A 22348-nucleotide genomic window follows, 5' to 3' on the forward strand; every position below is an offset into this window, starting at 1 on the left:
CGGCAGGCAGGTGTTCAGCCATCTCCAGGAAAGCAGGGCTCCATCACACTTAACCGTTACTTCCGAAGACAAACGCCATCACGCTGAACGTCCCCCCCCCTTCTTCTTCTTCCCCCAACTTTATATGTGGAACATGACGTCATACGGTATGGAATATCCCTTTGGTCAGCTGGGGTCAGCTGTCCCGGCTGTGTCCCCTCCCAACTTCTCGTGCAGCCCCAGCCTACTCGCTGGTGGGGTGGTGTGAGAAGCAGAAAAGGCCTTGACTCTGTGTAAGCGCTGCTCAGCAATAACTGTATTATCAATGCTGTTTTCAGCACAAATCCAAAACATAGTCCCATACAAGCTACTATGGAAAAAATTAACTCTATCCCAGCCAAAACCAGCACAGCTTATTTGTTGAAACTACACAATTGCTTAGGTCTTGCTGTATCACAGGCATAATTTGTGGTCATTAGGAATAAATAATGAAACGGTGGGAAGAATTGGCGAGAACAGGAGAGATTATAAAAGTTGCATTTCCTGAAAATGCTATATTCCAAATCTAGCTGGTGGGAATGGAGGTAATATGAAGTAGAAGGTACAAAGTCTGGTCATGCCTCATCTTTGTTTTCTCCTCCAGTTGTCATCTTTTTGTTTGTTTGTTTGTTTGTTTGTTTCCCAAAGACTTGTGGCCCATCATTAACAATAAAGGCTGATGGCTGTACACATGAAGAAGCATCTGCACACCTGTATCTTTTTATCAGTCTGGTAGCATGTAGACTTCTGCATAGATGGAAATCCTGGTTTTGCCACTTTCAAGCTGATCTATAAAAGAAACAGAGGGGAAAACCCCATAAGATTGAATAAGCACAGGTATACCTTAAAGGACGTGGGAATAAAAATTGCATAAGGGTTCTTGGATTATGTCCTTAGATGATTTATTTACGTAACTGCTAAAGCACCTTGTTACAGGTAGAAGGAAAATTTGAGGGCTACTAAACACTTAGCTCTACACTACATGAACTTCAAGGAATTTTAGTTATATGACAACTGTAAAGAATGTTTTTACATTTTACTGAACAGTTTACAGGGATCACTTTCCCTGTTGATTCATTGAATATCTCTGAAGCTGTAAGAAGGCAGTGAAGAAACAGATTTTTTCCAGATCAAAAATAGTAGGATGAGGTAGTGCTAAAATGGGATCTTCAAGCCATTTTAAATAATCCTGGAATTCAGAACTTTGAAACTTCTGTCTTTGGTTTGATAGCTAGTTTTGTAACAGTTAAATGCTTGGGAGTTTCCTGTTTACTTTGTCTTCCAACAAAAAAGTGACCCAGAAAAAAGTATCATGCAGACTGTATAAATCCAATCAGAAAGATACTTCTTTTCTAAGAATTAATCCAGTCACATAAACCTAGGTTTGGAATGATTGGGCAAGCTCCAGGTAAGCATCAAAAAATTTCAGGCGTTGTTCAGAGCAAAAGCTACAACCAGTTTTTCAAGCCTGGTTCACTACTTTTATTTATGCTGGTTGAGTACTTTTAGGGTGTGATGAATTGAAATAATTAACAGTTTTTAAGCTACTTTGTGAGAACCCAAAGATGTCATGTTCATTAATTCTGTATATTAATATGGCAGAAAAGAATTAATTTCTTCTTGTGTGTACTACACAGCTTTTGTTTGTGTTGCATGTATGTGCATAACTTATTAAACCAGAGTTAAGTGAGCTTAACATGCTCCTGTAAGCCATGAATTCTGGAGCCACACTTTTCTTATGGGAATGAAGATTCAGTCTTGGTGGGAAAAAAGACCTGGCTCTGCATTTGTAAGCCTCTCATACTTCTAAGTTTTATAATTGTTTCAGTGGAACACAGTTGTCTTAGAAAAGTCATATCTTGGAGGGAAAATGCTGCCAGGTTGCTCAAGCTGTTTCGGGGGGGGGGGCTTTAAATAGTTAGAGAGAGATCTTGAGGTAGACTCTCTACTTCAAGGGGGAGCCAGTGCACAGAGCAGGAAAGAAAAGTGGTATGTCATGTGAATCTTCATGCTAAGCAGACTACTTGTGTGTTTATGTATCAACTCAAACTTTTTTTCAGGATGCATGACTTAATACCTACATATGCATTACATCAGTAAGCAAACTCTGCTCATTGGTGCCTGCTTTGTTTCGGCTAGGACGGGGCATAGTCTTCATCATCTCGAGTGAGAGTTAAGCACAGTGAGAATCAGTCCAAGCAAATACACAGAGGATAGGCAGTGACAAGGGCATCTGCCTGCACGTCTTAACATCAGGAGGAGGCGGGGGGGGTGAGGCGGAAGGCATTCAGAGAGAAGGAAGCATTTCAGACAAGTACTTTGGTCTTGTCTAGAGTCAGCTATGCTTTGTCCAAGTGATGATTTGTACCGGATATAACATTGCCATCTCCTACATTTTTCTTAATATTGATCTAGGGTAAATGAGGAGCTGAACATCATTTTTGGCATCTCAACATTACTGCCTTACTGGTTCTTAAGTACTTTTGTAGAATTATTGAATGCTTTGAGAAAGGCATGGTATAGATATTCCAGGACATTTTATTCATAATGGTTCACAAGGTTCTGGATTTGAGAGGAAAGTCTGTGTGTAATAACCAGTTAAAAATGGGATAGATAAATTTGATGATCAATAGCAGCAGAAGATGCAGAGAACGACTAATCTGGAACAGCATTGTGGGTCATTGAAGGTCATTTTCCTTAGAAAAATGGGTACAAAAGGCAGTGTACTTTTCTGAGCACTTTCTACCACTTCTTTCTTTTCACACACACATTGCTGAGAGTTGTGAAATAACTTATTGTTCATATCCTGTATGAGTGCTCCGTGGGATTGTGATTTGTAAATAGGTTTTCAGAACTGGATTTGAGCTAATGGCTTTCATACACGATATGTGTTCTTTTACCAAGTTTTAAAAATGATTTTGGTTCCCCTAAACATCTCCTGTGTGCAAAGGGAGTTTCAAAATGGCTGTTTTCTAAATATGCTTAGGAAGATGAAAGTCTAAATACTGATAAGTGATTTTACCCCTGGGCAACTTGACGTATGAGTTGCCTAAAAATAAATGTCTGATTTTCATAGCTCTCTTACTGATAAATGGTTATCTTGCATCTGCAATGATGCTTCTATAATTTCAGAACTTGCTTCCACCCTGAAACCATTTTTGGTTGATTGTGGCTTGTATTCCTGCTTCCTAAATATATTTCTGGAGCTTTAGGTCAGATTTCTATGTATAAGGATCTCTTCATCTGTTTGACTTATTAATTTATAAAAGGAATAGATCATACCCACATTGCATATTGCCAATTTGTCATGTAGAAGATAAGCTCATTTATACCAACAAAGACTGGTACTTTCAGATGTTAAAGCAACTGAATTACTGTGTAGCTCAGTGGACCTGAGTATCTGTTGACATAGCTCTCACGAAAGGTTTGCTTACCTTCTCACAAAAGTCTACAAAGGTTTGCTGAGAACTACATATATGTTTTCATGTCACTTTTGTCCTTTCATTCTTGGTTTAGACCCCATCATGTTTTCTTTCCTTACCCTTTGGCTGAACACAAGTCTGAGGACACTTCATATTTTGACCTTTTCCTATGATTCTTTAATTTCCCGCAACCTTTGAGATAAATTGTACTTTTTTTTGTGATAAGCATACTGTAAGGAATTTCAGAATTGCACCACTTAAGACCATTTTGACTCAGAGAAACAGACTGTGTTGCCGTTGCTTCTGCAGTTGTACCTCAGCGAGACGTGACTTGAACATCATCCTATGTCCTGTCTGCACACCTTTGACTAGATCATAAACAATCTGACTTCTTGCCCTTCTTTTCCCCCAGATCTGTTATTTAAAATGTGAATTTCGTGTGATACTATTTATATGCAAAACAATATGTAACTATACAAATTTGGCCAGTTATTGCCACACCTTACTAGAATAAGGATCAAAGTCTTGTTCAAGACAGGAACTGTTGTTTTCAGTTAGATGAATTGGGAGACTAAGTTGAAGGATGTTCAGAACTGTGATGTTTTCCCTCAGTTTTTCCTTAAAACCTGCTCTGGTATAATACCCAGGATGATGATAGCTGGGATGCAGTGACAACGTTTTCACTTGTTTGTTACCACCACAAAGAAGTGAGGTGCAGCATACGATAAATGCATTGTCAGCTCTTGGGAGCATGGACTTTCATTTGTTAATATGCAGTGCCCAGTAAAATGAGGAGGCCCTTTAAGCAACACTGCTACACTAATACTAAAGAACAATATATTCGGAAGTTTCTCTGTTTCATTCTATTTGTGCATACATGTTTTCCTTCAAAGAAAGAGCTTCTGGGCTCTTTCTACAGTTTTTGAACCAAACAAATGTCCTCATAGCTAGGGAACTAGTCTTACTAGCTGAGACAGGTATTCTTCAGTCTTTGACTGAATTCCAGTCTTTTCCAAGTAGCATTATAAAAATGTATTTGTTTATTTATTTCCCTTTAAGGCTTAGTAGGGTCATGCATTAGTGTCCTGATAGTGTCCCTTCTCTGAGAATTAATGATGAATAATTTCAAGTAGTAGCACACTGTCTGAAATAGGCTCCTATTATCTCTCAGTGCTAGTTAAAGCAAATCAAATAAAAACAAATCAGAATTCGTTCTTAACTGATTAAAAGGCATTTTTGATGTATTAAGATGCACAAAAGCAAGTGTTGGTCTATTCAGTAGCTTTTGGGGGCAGGTCCTATTTACAAACAGGGCATCATCCACACAGATAAGGCTGTCTGACTTGCATGTTAATATATGGGTGAATTAATGCTCATTAATATGTTGAAGGAGGATGGTTAACCTGAACTTCTTATCTGGTCACCACTGATGCAATCCGAGAAGGAACGACCGGTGATTTTTTTGATGTTTTCAGCCTTGTCTTATCAATGTCTTCTCATTTTGTCCACAAAACTGAAGATTAACTTGCATGGCAGTTACTGCAAGACAACTTTTATTATGTCAAGGACTTGAAGGACTGACATCATGAAAGTGAATGAAGAGAGAAAGGGGTTGATACTGAATTTTCAATAGGGACTAGATCAGCTTGAAAGAGGTGAAATTTGTGGAATCAGGAAAGCCATCCTTAAAAAAAATAATTTATGTATACATTTTTACTGATGTGACTTAAAAGCTAAAGGAAGTAAAATGAGAACATTCTGTTGTAATTGCATGACTATGAGATTTTTTTCTTCAGCTTTAGGTCTGGATAAGCAGCTGAATGACAGAACACCAAATAAGCAAGCAGTCTAAATCCCAAAATAGAATAAATAGATGATGTAACCAATGAGGTCGTTTATGGTGATGGTAGACCAAAGTTTTCCTTGGAAATAAGGTAAAAAAAAAAAAAGACAAGACAGACTTTAAAGGGAAACTACAACTCTAGGAGCAATGTGCTGCAATTCTTTAGGGGGTTAGGTAAAACACATGATACAAAAATCATTAATTTCTTTTTGTTTTACATTTTGAGGCATGAGAAGACACAGATTTCCTGCTTTCAAAAAGAAAGTGAAAATAGATGGGAGTAGGAAGGCACCAATTTGTGTTTAGAAAAAGCTTAGTGTTCAGCTAAATGCACAGATGCATAAACTAAACACTTTTTATGTCTAAACCACTGTTTATATAGTAATAAGGATTTTCCATCAGTTTCTTCAGTTGAACAGTAGCTGTCTTTTCACTGTTTAATGGAAACAAGGCAGTCTTACATAAAAACATCAGATATATCAGCATGTTATGCTCTTTTATCTTTTACATGAGTTCAGCATAGTCATAACCCTAACAGACCAACATTTTAACCTCCTTTCCTTTTGAATTTTGTCTCAGATTTGTGAAATCTGAGACAAGTTAAATCCAGTTGGCGGCCAGTCACAAGTGGTGTTCCCCAGGGCTCAGTTTTGGGGCCGGTCCTGTTCAACATCTTTATCAATGATCTGGATGAGGGGATCGAGTGCACCCTCAGTAAGTTTGCAGACGACACCAAGTTGGGCGGGAGCGTTGATCTGCTTGAGGGTAGGAAGGCTCTGCAGAGGGACCTGGACAGGCTGGATCGATGGGCCGAGGCCAACTGTATGAGGTTCAACAAGGCCAAGTGCCAGGTCTTGCACTTGGGTCACAACAACCCCATGCAACGCTACAGGCTTGGGGAAGAGTGGCTGGAAAGCTGCCTGTTGGAAAAGGACCTGGGGGTGTTGGTCAACAGCCGGCTGAATATGAGCCAGCAGTGTGCCCCGGTGGCCAAGAAGGCCAATGGCATCCTGGCCTGTATCAGAAATAGTGTGGCCAGCAGGAGTAGGGAAGTGATCGTGCCCCTGTACTCAGCACTGGTGAGACCGCACCTCGAATACTGTGTTCAGTTTTGGGCCCCTCACTACAAGAAGGACATTGAGGTGCTGGAGCGTGTCCAAAGAAGAGCAATGAAGCTGGTGAGGGGTCTGGAGAACAAGTCTTATGAGGAGCGGCTGAGGGATCTGGGGTTGTTTAGCCTGGAGGAAAGGAGGCTGAGGGGAGACCTCATCGCTCTCTACAACTACCTGAAAGGAGGTTGTAGCGAGGTGGGTGTCGGTCTCTTCTCCCAAGTAACTAGCGGTAGGACGAGAGGAAATGGCCTCAAGTTGCGCCAGGGGAGGTTTAGATTGGACGTGAGGAAAAATTTCTTTACTGAAAGAGTGGTTAAACATTGGACCAGGCTGCCCAGGGAAGTGGTTGAGTCCCCATCCCTGGAGGTATTTAAAAGACGAGTAGATGTGGTGCTTAGGGACATGGCTTCATGAGCATGGTGGTGTTGGGTCGACGGTTGGACTCGATGATCGTAGAGGTCTTTTCCAACCTTAATGATTCCTTGATTCTATGATTCTATGAAATGAACTGGGTCCAATTGTGCTTAATAAGCAAGCTGGGGTTTTGGATAATAGAGAATGTCAATATCCAGTTTTTGTTTTTGTTTTGAAAGATGGAGAAAGCTTGTTTATGACTAGGAACATCCATGAAATGCTCTAACACCAGCATAAATTAACTATTTACTCAAACTCATGTTTACATCTGTGGAAGAAGCTATTGCTCCATGTTTTCAGTGCCCCAGAGGCCTATAAATCCCCTGGAAAACATTGCAACAGTGTAAAACAACCCGGTGCAGTTATTCAACAAGTACCATTTTCATAGGGCTGTGCTGTACCGGAGCATGCTCAGTCCAGCATCTACAATAAATCCAAGCTTTAGTGATATTTGCTATACTGACTGGAGTCACTAGGGACAGCAGAAAGGAAGGGAGATGCAAGTCATGCTAGTTGGACTTTTTAAATAACCAGACAGCAAGCAGATGAATCCTAAAAGTGCTGTGTTGCTAAGGAGCTCTCAGCAGAAAAGCGGGTAAGAGAGGGAATGAGGTTGTTCAATTCTTACCTTTACATCTGCCTCATGACACTTTGTCTCACCCCAGACAATGGAGAGCGGATGCTTCAGTTTTTGTTTTATATCAATAGAAACTATCAGCTAGTATATCACAGGGATGGTTGTGCTAAGCGAACGGTCCCTCATTCGCAGGCATCCCTTTTGCCTCAAGATCCTGAGCAGGGATACGAGAGGCCCATATTCAGGGTGGTTATCAATAGGTAAAAAAGATTGGAAAAGCTCCTTTCTTGGCATTAAGGTTTTTCAAAGCTGTGCAATTTTAAAATAAGATACCCTGGATAAAAATAGTGTAATGTCCAATCATCTTATTTAGTTGGGCAGAAACTCTGTGACTGCGTAGTTTAAAATTAGATGGAATAAAGTTTTCTACTGAAAAGAGTAACGCCCCCGAGCTCGTGTCTAACTGCTGTAACTCATTTTGCTGGAAAGCTGCAGACCTTTATTCCACTTCTTAATATACCTCTTGAATTTGTGCCCTTTTGGAGCTGCTACATACTCTTTTTCAGAGCTGCCAGACCAGAGTTCAGGAGGTATTTTTTGAGGTTCAGAGGGGGATTTTTCTACCTCCCCCTCCTCACCCCATTAGCACTGGCAAATGCAGCGTTCATTGTCGTTGCACAAAGTCCAGCCCTGGAATTGCTGGTTACTGGTATATATACTGGATTTTATTGTTGCTTCAAGTCTCTGCTTTTTAGAGTACACTCCTACATCCTCCAGTAGGTGTGCTAATAATTTTATTGCGCTTTTTTCCCCTATTTCTGTGATCTGATAATCTCAAGTATTGCATCAACCCTAGATTATATGGACGGGAGAAAGAGCAAAGAAATAAAACAGCAATTTTCATTTCTTAGAAAGATGGAGTTCAACACTTTCAGAGTCAAAAGGGGGGATGATTTACCTCCAGCCTGCCAACCATTACTGGAGGTGACAACCGATCACAGTAGAGAATGTGGGGACTGATGTGGGTTGTTTTACAGAAGAATTAAATAACCTTTGTATTTGTTTTTGGTGTTACAACTTTTAGGATGGAGGAAAAAGTTATACCTACCCAACTTGTATCTTCAATTGTAATGAATGTTTCTTAATTTTCTTATCCCAGTAGAGGTAGGTATTTAAAATGAGCTTTGTTTAAAAGAGTAAAACAAATACTTGTAAAACATATATAGGATTTACTATGCTTTGACATGCATTGTCAGACTATTTCACTAGCACATTACTTTACCAGGAAGGCCTTTCTTCTCCAGCTTATACTCAGCAAGTTGTGTGAGGTGAATGATGGAACAGCCAGGCCATATTATTTAACATTTGTGTGCCAAATGGCCTCTCTTTTGTATTAGTATAGTATTAGTATAGTGACCACAGAAAGACTTTCCATTACTGAAAAGGAGTTGGAAATGAAGCTGGGGACAAAATGACCTTTTGATTTGACTATGGACTTGTGGTTTAATTATTGGATGCTCTTAGCTTTTGGCGGATTCTTTTCTTTTTTCCTTTTTCCTAAAAATATCTGTTCTCAAAGTGCTCACTTGAGACCTGAACTTTATGTACACGTTTGCAAAATCAGGCCCTTATTACTGTACTTTCTCTTTCCAAATTAAAAATTAAGACTATGTAAGGAATATCGACTACTTTGGAAGTAGCAGTCCATTTTAGATGATTAAAGCAGGCTTAGACCTCTTAGTTACTTTAACTATAGTCTCTCTATCACAGACATACAAAAGGGGACAGTACAAGTACGGCATATAAGTTTACTTTCTCAGAAGCTATACTTGAACCTGTAGTTGAAGTGACCTCCCCTCTTAGATATATAGTAAATATTTTCTTGCACTCTAATCTTAAACTAATAGGAAGTACTCCAAACAATTATGTTGCAGCTTTTTGCTCACATCAAAGTTGAAGGGTTTTTTTTTTATTGCACCCTGCCAAAGCTTTCCATTATGAGTCACAAACTTTAACCATACAACAAGTTTGATTGTTAGCAATCAAGAAAAATTATTCATCAAAAAGCTCTCCTAGACTGTAAAATTAATAGTAAAATAGATTTAGCAGAAAACTTAAACCTGCACTGTTAGATTTTATTTGTTTTACAGATTTATTTCCTTTACCCAATATACTATTTAGAGAACTACTTTGGGTTTTCTGTTTAATTATGTGAGCATTTTTCCATTCCTTAACAATTGTACTATAGTTTGAAAAAGGAAATTGTGTTAGCTTCAAACATGACAAATCCTTTGGGTGTTTTAAATGGATTCTGCATTTACGATAATCATTTGAGAAAACACAAAGAAAGGAAAATGTGGCATGCCGCTAAGTAGGAGAACTTGAAGTCAAAAACAGCTGATAGTCAGGACTTCTAAAGTAGTCATCAGGAGGTTTTCTATCTAGTATTAACAGATAGTAATAGTTTTAAGTGAAAAATGAACCTTTCGCGGTTGGTCTGAAAACCAATGGTATAAATAGTTCAAACATCTGAAAAATTTTATTTTATAACCCTTTTTATTTTGGTTTCCCCTGAAAGACAGGTAATTCCATTTAATTGCATGTGGGAAAGTACTTTCCACTGTTTTTCCTTTTTTATAGTTAGTGTTATACTTCAGCACAATGTTGTAAAGTAAACTGTGAATGAAATAGTAGAATACACCCAGAACAGCAACCCTGTTTGGTAGGAGAGTGTGTGCGTGTGTGCGTGTGTTTTCTGTTCTTAAAAAAAATCTGGATATCTACTAAGGTACGTTATGAGCACAGCTGGGCCTGTTGGCTTCATTTTAATGCTTTCTGAGGGATAATAAGATTTACAAAACATGTCACTAAAACATATGCAGGCATATGAATCTGCACAGAAATCTATGATATTTCTTAACGACCCAGACAGGGATTAAACTTGTGCCTCATGTTGAAAGCTGTAATGCCACACTAGCTGAGCCATGTCTAACAGGGGCAGCCACCAAGGCAGGGAACGACCACGTGAAATTGCTTGTGAGGACCGCGACACTCATCAAGACTGTGAAATGAAAGGTGATTTGTGATCCTGCAGTTCTGCAAGGTGCTACATACACTGCAGAGGCCAGTTATGAGTGTGTCAAATGGACAGGTTTTAGAAAAAGTAAAAACATTTGAGGCAGACTGATTGAAAAAAAAAAGAAGGGAGAAAAGACACACTAACAGAGGATTAAGCAGAAATATTGGATGTTAGATTTGCTCCAGACACTGTTTTTTTTCTGTCACATGTTCAACATATATAAAATTTTCACTACATCATTAAGGATTTCCAAAGAAATGTGTTCCATGATGAATGGAAAAAAAAATTAGCGAGTGTAACACACGTGGAAGAACTACACTGAAAAATACCACTATGAAATGGCTTCCTGTTTCCTGTAGCAGCAAAATAATTCTTAGAAAGAGTTAAAGCAGAATTGTTGGTACTCATTTATATTTTCCTTTGTGTAACTGTATCCTGAAGACCTGCTTTGGAAAGATGGGTGAGTAAAGCAATATGGAGCCCTAAAGAAACTGTATTAAACTTCTGTGAGTGTTTCAACTTTTATTGCTAAGTATGGAAAACTAAAAGTCTGGATTCTTTGGCTTATGTGCGAACTATTTTTTTGTTCGGACAGGAGCTCAAGCAATTGCAATAAAATTTTTTAAAAAAGCAAACTTAGAAGTCAGCAAGATTTTGACCGTAAGTTCTGCATGTATATTTTGAGAAAATATATACGTAGGAGCCTAAGAAAATACTTTTCTTTAATCAACTCAAGACTTCTCATGATCATACACAAAGTAAGCTAAGACTTACAATGGGATTAAAATCGGCTCTGAGACCCTTGTGACTGAGAAGCGATTCCACTGAAATTCTTGAGCTTGCCCCAGCTTGCCCACTGTAATCTGGGGAAGAACTTGGCCTATCCTTAGAAATTGGCCCAAATGGCACACTCTTTTCTAGGCCATTTGCTCTAGTGAAGTACATATTGTGGCACAATGATGTGGGCTGTTACAAGATCTACAAGAATTACTATCGATTCTGGCTTTTACTTTTTCTTAATGTAATGTCTTGTGTGTGAGGAGTGGGGGCAATGTCACTGTCTATATACAGCACATCAGCTAAGGAAGAAAGAGCATAAGGCTATACACTTGGTGAAGTCTGGAAATTGCACTTTGATTTCAGCAACCTTTGGATAACGTGACTATAGTGACTGTGTAAAAAAACTGAAGTCTATTTTCATATGGGTAACAACATACAACATTGTGTTATATGCAAAATAGCATATAACACAACGATTGGTTATTAGAAGGATATTTGGAAATTCACAATGAAGATTTATTGTAATGATATCTGAAAACTAAATAATTGAGATCTTTACATGGAGTAACCAAGTTTGTAACACCTCCTTAAAAGTGTTTTACTCACAGATTCGAAGAATAATATCCACAAGGTCTGAACTTTCTAAGCAACAGAATTATTAGCAAAAGCTGATTGTTATTGGGGAAGCAGACATCGCTAGTCTTGCGGTGGAATGTACTGCTGCTTTAAATGCAAGGGACTTTGAATATAAATTTGAAAACATGTAAAACTAATGGCCATTTATATAAAGAAGTTAATGTAGAAACAAGGATTGTAAAGCTCATTGCTTGGCATATGTTCCCATCCCCACTGTACCTTGGATTCTTAATATTAACAGTGGCAGTCTGGCTTTACAGAGAAAAAAAAAATATAACTATTTTCACAATATTTAAATTCTAGATAGCACATGCAGGATACATACTGGTATAATTTCTCTATATATTTCTTAGCAGCAAGTCACTGCAACCTATTTTTCCATTCCTTAGCCTCATCTCTGTTTTTGCTGGCAATATCTTAAGCTAAATATTTAGTGTTTTATGTCATATAAAGTGGAGCAACCTCAACTGTATTTTAACTATGACAAAGAGGCAGATCTAGATATACTTGTGAGAAAGCATCTCTTTAAAAAGCTCACTGGCCAAAAGGATTAAATCATCCAGAGTGCATTCTTTATCATTAAAGTATTTTAGGTTTGGGAGTTTTTTTCAGACAGGAATTAAATATGGCCTTTTGTTAAACCTGAGTCCCAGAACACTGCCTATGTTGGCTGCTCTAGTATTTTTGGCAGGACAAGGGTCTCCCTGCTTCACAAAGCTAAAATGAAAACTACAACCCATCATTTTAGGGAGATAAGACTTGTTGAGAGGTGATTATCTAAGTTCTGCGTGTCATATGCTATTTTCTCTTCTTAAGCAGTCACTTCCCTACAGTTTGTAGTGCTTTAGATCTTTCATGTACCATCTTTGCAGAAAAAATCTATTTTCCTACGTATTTTTATACAATGAAGTAGGGCCAAAAGGAGTATTTTAATGCCTCCTTGGAGTTCTGATACAGCTGCTGTCCAGGGAAGGGCTTTCATCAGCCCAATGAAGATGACTGAGGCATGCACAGTGTTTGGGGTGGGTTTGGTCGCTCTTCACTTTTATTCTGCTTCCTTTGGGTAGGAAAGAGCCTCTGGTGGGAGATGTCTAGGAGGTGAGACCCAAGGGAAGGAGGAGTATATAAATTCCTATCTCAACTACCGTTTTCTCCACTTGGATGTCTTTGTTCTAAGAGGCTTCTGCATAGAAAATTTCTTGGTTTAATTTTGTAGGTTAACTCTTACTCAGGAGGACTCACTGTTAATCTGTGGGGAGGTGGTGCTGGCAGCTCTCACCTTCATTTAATGAAGCTCTTCTACATGAAAGCAAATTGTAAAAATGGTTCAGTAAATAGTCAAACAATCTCCACGTGTATGTTATTCGATGCTGCATGTAAGAGATATATCTCCAGAACTCCAAATGGGAATTGGAAGTCCCACTAGATAAAGTCCTATTAAAATGCAGCCTGTAAAGTTTCTTTAAGGGAAATCCTGTGTCTCCTTTCCTAACATAAGCTGGAATTATACAAACTTTTGAGATTGAGAGTAGATCTTCCACATGAAGATCTACTAACTAGTGTAATTATTCATACGAGAGAATTCATATGTTGTCTTCCATATTTGCACGGTTTGAAGAAGTGACATGTACATGCTATATAGTTAGATCGATCAGATGACCTGGCAGAAGCACTTTTCCAGCATAGGTATCTTCAAGAGCCTGCACCATTAGCTATCACAGTGTTATGAATCAGTGTTTCCGATACCGCAGTATAATTCCTAGACTTGTACTTTCAGGAGGCAGTAATAACAAAAAAAGTTGGCAGCAACAACTAGTAGGTAATGGTTTAGGACAGTATATAGTGTGTTTCAGAATACCCACAGGTTTTGCTGTGCCAGTTCATGGTTTTTTTGGGAGTGGATATGAGGCTCTTTTAAATTGTAAATTGTCACAGACTGGGTTAGAAAGCATTAATTCAATAAGCAAACAAAAGTTTGCTTTCATTAGAATGAAAAGAAGGATTCATCTAATTTTGACGTCGTACTTGTGCTACTGTGCAGCTTGGCCATTTGCACATGCAGAGTTGTGAATTATGGAAATGACAATGCTGTTTGTTCCAATTTTCAGAAAGGATTCTCTAAATACATTTAGTGAATTGCAGCTCCAGAAATACTTTTAATGACATTCTCAAAAGAGGCACTCAGATTGAATATGTTCAGTGGTTTGGAACTGTACTTTTAACTGAGCAAAATCTTCTAAGAATATTATTTAAATGACTTTAAAGAGAAGAAAAATTATGAACCAAAATTACATTAATTAAGTCTGCAGCATTTGGTTGCATAGTCACAACTGGTGCAAATAAGAGTAGGTACATCAAAGTAAGCATAACTATGTAGTTTTGTATAGCCCAGGAATTAAATAATTTTTTTGGTACAAAGATTATACTCAGAAGTAGGGAATAAGGATTTAAATTAGGATCCTGCAAAGCAATGGGCAATGTTTTGGACACAGGGTAAGTTTACATATGAATTCTGAGCAACTTTGAAATGAAAATAGAAAAAAAAAGTCATGGAAAAACTGCATAGTTTTCTCTATTATATGTCAAAAATGTTTGAAAGTTACTATTTCTGGGTAAATCTTGTTCTCACACGTAGCTGCTGGTGAAACAATACGAACCATATTGGAGACTTTTATGCCAGCTCCTTGCTTGTGTCTTAGTGAACTATTTCATTTTGTCAGAAAATATAATTAACTATAAAGCCTCGGAAACAATTAGATTAGGCAATTCACCTGTATACCAGTATGTACTTCTGACCATTAAAAAATATAGTTGTCCTCTCCCTAATACCCCTTTGCAACTGTAATAGTACAAAGTTGCTTATTTTCTTCGTATGTGTATTTCAGATTAATGATACTTTGCTAGATTATTGCTCTAATACTAAAGTACTTTTCCCTAAGTTCATATTGCCAATATCTTGAAGGGAAAAAAAAAAAAAAGAAAAGCATTTTGCATTGAATCACATCATTGTTGTGTGCTATTGATGTTTAGAAGCTCTAAAGCTTTTGTTTACATGTTAGTGATTTAAACAAATGTAGAGGAGTTAAGTTTGAAAGAAATGCTCTTTCACACAGCATTAAACTACTCAGAAGTAACAAGCTTTTTGCATTGATTACTTTGTATAGATTGCTTCATTTTAAAGTAAATAACGATGTAGTAGTTGTTCTCTGCAAACACTTGAGCACCATTTACAGGAAGGTATGCAATTAAGAAAATTTAATTTAGCCAAATTCGCTATAAATTTATAGTGAAATAAATCTAGAAATAGGTTGTTCATGGTAGAGGCTTTCTGAGAGTAAGTGTTGGAAGATGTGAGTGAAAGTTGAAAACCTGGACATTGAATAACAACTCTAGGGGTGAAATTCCGATGGCCTTTTTGTCACAAATCATTAGTGGTTATTGTCACTACTCACTGTCAGTATGGATATCAGGATCTGAAAACCATCTGCAACTGCTAATAGAGCAGTACCAATATGACTTATTTTTGAAAATTCTTGTCTGGGATCTTCCATTGCAGGTATTAACTGAAAGGTCATTTCTGTCTGAGAAATGAAGGTACGTCAGCTGTTGAACTAACCCAAGAAAAAATAGTGGGTGCTTCTTGCACATTTTGCCTGTGATTCTGACCCTACCCAGTTAGCAGCAGATCTTTGTATCACGGATATTCTGACCAGTCTCTTTTCCCTATTCTGTGACCAGTCCTTTTTTTCCTAGGCATGCATCAAAAGCAAAAATACCAAAATTACCACTTTTCATATTCTACACATAGGAGTTAGATCCTGTGTTTGCTTGGTATGCTTCATCTCTCAATGATGTAGAGAGAAGGAAATAGGAACTGTGGCGGGACAATACAAATGTTGGGATAGCAATCCTTTCCTTAGAGTAAAGTAGAAGTAACTTTTGAGGATGGGGAATAATTAATAATGATTTTTTGTAAAAGAATTTGAGCTATTACTAAACTTAGGAAAAATCTAAGCCTCCAAAGATCTGTAGAACAGTCATTTATAGCTTTGAATGTCTTTCCAAATGGTACCTTCTACATCAGTTACCAACAAGCATTTTTGTCTATCAGGAGATGTTAAAGATGATGCCTAGAGTTTTTGAAAACTGATAAAAACAGTTCTGAGAAAGAGGTATGACCTGCATCCCTCAAAGCAGTGTTTAACTGCCTGCATTACTTGACATCGAAAGAACAAAGGTTTGCAAAAGAGAGACTGATAAAGTACTAATACCTGCATGTAGGCTACATGTTCTGAGAGTGTGCCAGAATTTGTCTGGGAGAAGGCGGAAGACAGGCAATATAGATTGCTGTATTTTTCATCAAGTGGTTTGTACCATCTGTATGTATTTTATGTGTGCCTTTTGAGAGACAAGGAGTGTAACCTAGATCCCCCTCGGCTTTGTTCTCTGCCTCTACACCTACCATTTGGCATAAGATGCAGCCAGTAGAAGAAAACTAAGGTGGTTGGGACTTTTTTCTTGTCTTAGTTGCAACAGCTGCAAAACAGATGTAGGCTGACATGAGTTCTGCCAAAAATCTCTTCCAAGTCTCCCACCCATTTTCCACCAAAGGGAAGCTAGTCAGGTGATGTGAACAGAGACCTGAAGGTCAGAAAGAGATGGGAGCTCCCAGTCCTGGCTCTATAGAGACTGTTAAAAAGAAACAATCAGAAAACCTAGATTTACCGCTTTGGAAATTAAAACAACCAAAATTTCTAAAATTACTAATCCAAGTAGTATGATGTCAATAGGAAAAAAAAGGCAATCTGTACATGAACCACAGCAACACTGCAGCAGAGAAAGTCAGATGACAGCAAGAGTTCATAACTGGTGTTCACCTAACTGGTGTCCATCTAAGTCTCTTTTTAGATATATTTTTAAAATCTCAAATGCATTAAGCAAAATACCATTGTCTTGCTGGCCAGATCTTTGCTGAAACAGATTTCTTAGGATTACAGTTGTTCTGTTGCATGAACCTCAGTACTGAGAGGGAGTCAGCTTTCTCTGTACCTGTCTCACGTTTCTGTGTACCTCTTCAACTTTTGCTTTCAGCAATATTTGAATATATCATGTGGGGTTTTTTGGAGTGTCTTGACTATTACAAATACATTCAATGACATTCACAACAAATAAATAAAAACCTTTTCCACTGTGTCAGTCTGCTGATGAAATTATACTGCTGACAAAACTGTGGCTGACAGGCACTTACACTCCAGCATTGACTTAAAGGTAGTATCCAGCAATGGCAGAGATGTCTAAATAACCAGCTGTCCAAGCATACTTATATTCGCCCAGGACCTGTGTGGGCTAGCATTGCTAGCAGTGCTGAATCCTCTGTGCTGGCAAAGATGAAGGACAAATGCTATTCATGCAGTTACATTTCCCTTTCCTTACATCAGTATCCCAGGAACCTGGAATTGAGATGCTAACCGCATTTGTAAATTGGGAACTCAGAACCATGAGTATTAACCTGAATGATGACTTGGCTCATTATGGTTTTACTGGCTGTACAGTAATTCTGTTTTCCTCATGGAACCATCTGTTTGCAGAAAAATTGCTTGTGTTATAAGTCTCAGTTACTTACAGAGATCAGTATCCTCCTGAGAGATGTTTGGATGGGTACTCCTGAAGTTTTTCCCTTTGACCATTCATGATAGCAGTAGCTACCAAGGTTTTACACCTTTGACCTCACTTTCTGTTGCGTTTCCAGGCTTACATCTTCATTTCTAGTATTGAATTTTCACTATGGTGTCAGTGTCATCTGTAGGTGCATTACTTTTATTTAAGGTTGCAACCTTTAGTTTGGAAACCAGTGAGCCATGGACCTTTCTTACAGAAAGTACTGACATGGGAAGACTTCTTGGCTCATGGCTTCACACACAGGCACAGGTTTACCAAGACACTTAAGAGGACTTTAGCAATGACTTGCATGAAATACATTTCTGTGTTGTACTGCAGATAAGCAGTATGCACACCCACTTACTTTCAAACATGTAGGAAACATGTCTCTGGTGGTATAAGAATGGTAAGTCCAAATGCTAAGAAAAACGAGTTTGGTATCTCTCTTCAGTGATTCATTGGAATGCTGATATAGGGGTTTAAGTATTTAAGTTCAGGTCATCTACATAGTATTTGGACCTTATGATGAGGCAGCAGATGAGGAAATTTCAAGGAAGAAAAGCAACGTGCGTATTCCTGCAACGGAAAAATGTGGAGAGAAGTTATAGTGACTCTAGTTTGCCAACTAATATGAAGGAAGAAATGTGAACTTCTAGGTTTAAGATGGTTTTGATCTATCAAGTTTTCTATGTTGAGTTTGGATAATGGACCTTGCCCCACACTACAGTCAATTGGTGTGCTATCTAATGGAGTCCTATCCTAGAAAATCCCTGCTCCAGTTGTGGTTGAACAGCTCCCAAACCCACTCAACAACATTGGTGGATACCCTCAGCCATACACACCAGCAGTACAACCACGTCTGAAGCAAAGTCCTGTGTTTCATGTCAGCAAAAGTTAAGAGGCTTGGTGATTTGAATCCATTAGCTTTAAAACATTTTAAATTAATGACTAAAGCACTGGGTCAAACATCAACAGTTCTCATTAAAAAAAAAAAGTTCCCTTCCAAGCAACAGAGTAACTGACGAAAAGTGAAAACATAGATAGTTGGTTGTAGTTTTGAAACCAGACCCACTGGCCAGTTGGACAGTCTCAGGCATGTGATGATTCATCTGACACAGAGTCCCAGGGAGTGATTTCTTGCGGGCCTGTTCATTTGGATGTTGATGCAGGTTTCTATTTAAATCAGCAGCTGAAGTGTGAATTTATCTGTGACATTTTTAAGATGGTTCATGAGGCCAGAATTTGACTAATGATACTCCTACTGATCTCCTGCTAATTTTGGATTTATAGGTGTTGTATCATACCCAAACTTATAAATGTCTGGTCCTTTTTTTTTTTTTTCTTTCCACTCTCTCTTTGTTTTCTGGTGGTTTTTTTTCTTTTCTTTTTTTTACAGTTTGATCTCTTTTCACGTGTTTAAACAGACTTCACTGACAGCAACAGAATGACTGTCACTGAGTTCAGTAGTTTGGCTGAGGACCAAATGTACCTGTTTCTGAGAGTAAAAGGAATGAGGAGGGGGGTAATGAAACGTTCAGCAAAGCTCCTCTGAATGTGGCCAGAGTATTCCTTAGGTAATGAGCTGTAGTGGTAACAAAATTCCTATACTGATACCAGCTGTGGCATAACCTCCCTACCTGCACTTTGGCATGAGTAGGAGGAGATCCCATTATCACGTAGGACATGCTCACCGATTTCTTTTTGATGCGTGTTGAATTTCCTATGCTTTTTCTGTTACCTTTCCCTGACAGTGTAACTAGACTAAACCTTGAAGTGTGTTCTTTAAAATAGAGCTTTGGCTTAAAGTATTAGTGAAATGATAGGAGAGAGGGATTGTTGGAAGTATTACTCATTAAGACACTAGTCAAATGATACACATCCTGTATTGGTTGGATGCACTGAGAGTTGCCAGAATTGGGAAGGAGTTGAAGCTTTGCAGAAATTCTGCAGAGAACTGTTAGGAAATGAAACACTGCAAGGTTTTAAGCTGAAGTTTGACGTGCATGAATGGAAGCAGCAGCTCACGACTGTCAGAATTACTGCTGCTTTCCTGATTGACAGTGAAGAATCCATAGGTATGAAAGCAAGGGTGTGTTTCTGAGAGAAGAAAGTTTGAAGAATGTAACTTAAGCACATTGTTATCTTTGGGTTTGTTTCCTATTTAGCTGTACACTTGTCATTACTTCCATTTTTTCATCTCTTTTTTCAGATTCCCAAGAAGGAAACTACAAGTCAGAGGTCAACAGTAAACCCAGGAAGGAAAGGACAGCTTTCACCAAGGAGCAAATCAGAGAGCTAGAAGCAGAATTTGCTCATCATAACTATTTGACCAGGCTGAGGCGATATGAGATAGCAGTAAACCTTGACCTCACTGAAAGACAGGTACCGATGGAAAATAATGGACTTTAAATGTTTGACCAATATTTACCAGTGGTTAGTAGCTCCTCACAGCAGAGCTCTTGTTTATGTTATTAACAGATATGTTGATATATCAGGTTGAATGTTTATAGCAAAATGATATGCAAGTAATTTATATTTTTCTATGTGCCAGCTACAGATTAGTTTCATCTAGTAGGCAGAGATGGAAGATAAAAGCATGAGTAATATATCTGTTAAACTGGTGCACATCTTTTCTAATCTGTCCACACTGATGTGGCTGAAGAAGCGGTAGGTCCCAAAAACTGCATGCCCAAGCAGTTGATTTGCATGCATGCAACAAATATGAGCATCTTGTTTTAGTCTATTAAATATATGCAGTTGCCATTTGTCCAGAGTTTCTGAACATCCTGTTTCCAGATGGCAGCAAGAATGGGAACACCAGCAAAACTGGAATACAGGCATTTTTAACCACTTTATCTTACCCTGCACTGTGAAAGCAGAGGGGACGATGGAATTTCTTATCACTGTTATAGGTTTCCTGCTCACCAAACCTTGGTCCGGGAAACACTTCTGCACGTGCTCAAGTTTCATCATGCATGTTGCCACATTGATTTCTAATGGAAATATTCATGTTAAGCATGTACTGAAGTGTTTCAGGATCTCATCCCAACACACTAAGGTAGTCAAGTCACATTTCCAATAATAATTACATCAACATACACATTTAAAAAAAGTGTTTTAGTAAAGACATTTAGAATACTGGACGCAAGTACACCAGATCTGATGAAATATTACCTACAGTTTTATCATTAAAATTGAAAGCTTTTCCCACTGATAGCCAGTCATCCTTTCTTCAGGAATCAATATTAGATTGAGGGATTGCTTTAGATACAATCAGTAAGATGATGATATATTCAAGGGAAGGTATCAAAATAGCGTCATGATTTGTGAACTCTAGATATGAGAATTTTTGCAATTTTCTTGAGTTTCATTAACACCTGCTATAAGTAGGCATCTCAGTGAAAATCCAGCCTTTTCTATACATATGAACACACAGTTACTCACACAAGCAAATGAAACAATTTTTTAGTTTGAAGTCTTCTAGAGAATGGCTGTCCCTTCCAGCTTGTCAAGAAGCAGCCAGTAATTTCTCTTGTTTGACTTGAACACGTTGCCAGGTTCCACTGGGGTCATTTTCAGTTACTTAAATACGTTTGTTATATTTGTAAAGCACACCATTTTGTATCAATGAATTGATAAAATTTTGCCTTTTTCATTTCCACTGACTAAGGTAAGCTGAGACAATTAGATTAACTTCCACACCTGATTTTGACAGCTAAGGGGAGGAGGAATGAATTCTTGTCTCAGTGACAAAGGTAGAGTCGGTGTGGAACTGAGCAATGATAAATAAATTTTAAAAAATATCTGCTCGCCAATTTGATGGGAATCAGTCAGCTGAATTCAGAAAACATATCCCCATATTTAATAATGGTGAATTTGGCCTGGAATTTAACTATTCTCCCTGATAAATTCTTTTTTCTTCAAAGATCAGGTTGGGTAGTACAACTAAATGAAGAGACAGTTCACTATCCTAAAGGAAATAGTTAAACTAAAAGTATTTAACATACTGAAAAGGGACAGACAAATATTGAATATTGTCTCTGGAGGAGAAAAGGCAGCCTGTGCTACACAAGTGCAGAGAATTCATTTAAGTCATAGGAGCACTTGCTGTTTTCTAGCTGTCACATAATATGGGTTCTAAGCATTCTGCTGATAATTGTGATAATTTCTACAGAATTATAATTAGTCTATCTAATTATGTAATCTAATTCTTCTCTGCTTCCCCAGATTATCACAGAGCGACAACTGAGCTGCTAGAGATAACTCCCTCCCTTCCTTCCTTCCTTCCTTCCTGCCTGCCTTCCTGCCTTCCTGCTTAAAGCCACCCTTGCTTAAAAAAGGAAAGCATTAAGATTTTTAGCTTGATAGAGTCCAATTCTGTATCATGCCACAATAAAATGGTCTGAGAAAAAAAAAATGGTAGCATAAAAACTGTATTGTTAATTGAAAACAAAAAGAAAATTGAGAGGAAATTCTGGACATATTTTTCAGTTTCTGAATCTTACTAAGCCAAGTAATGATGTCATTTCCAATGTTGTCAATTAGAAATGTCTCTTTTTAAAATCAAAAGTATTGCTTTGATGGAAAAATGGTGTGAATAGGCATGGAACTGGCTGTGGGTTTCCATGGTATATGGCAGTCTTCAGAAGTTGAATGCAGTAAATCAAAAGGCTTGACTCTTCTTGCATACTTGTTTTACATCAGCATTCCTTCAGTGACTTAAAAAAAATACTCCAGGGTTAATCTGGTGTGACACTAATATTTCTTATTTTTTTCCAATATGACTGAACTTATATTCAGGACCTGTCT

General features: G+C 38.1%; 1 protein-coding gene across 1 annotated transcript in view; it reads left to right on the forward strand.

Moving 5' to 3' along the window:
* Positions 1-22348, forward strand: part of MEOX2 (mesenchyme homeobox 2) — a 55801-nt gene that overhangs the window by 21841 nt on the left and 11612 nt on the right. The window contains exon 2 of the mRNA XM_076331400.1: positions 19749-19921. Within this exon, the coding sequence (XP_076187515.1) occupies positions 19749-19921 (173 nt within the window). The remainder of the gene's footprint in view (positions 1-19748; positions 19922-22348) is intronic.

This window comes from Aptenodytes patagonicus, chromosome 2 (assembly GCF_965638725.1).
Source record: "Aptenodytes patagonicus chromosome 2, bAptPat1.pri.cur, whole genome shotgun sequence".
Lineage (NCBI taxonomy): Eukaryota > Metazoa > Chordata > Aves > Sphenisciformes > Spheniscidae > Aptenodytes > Aptenodytes patagonicus.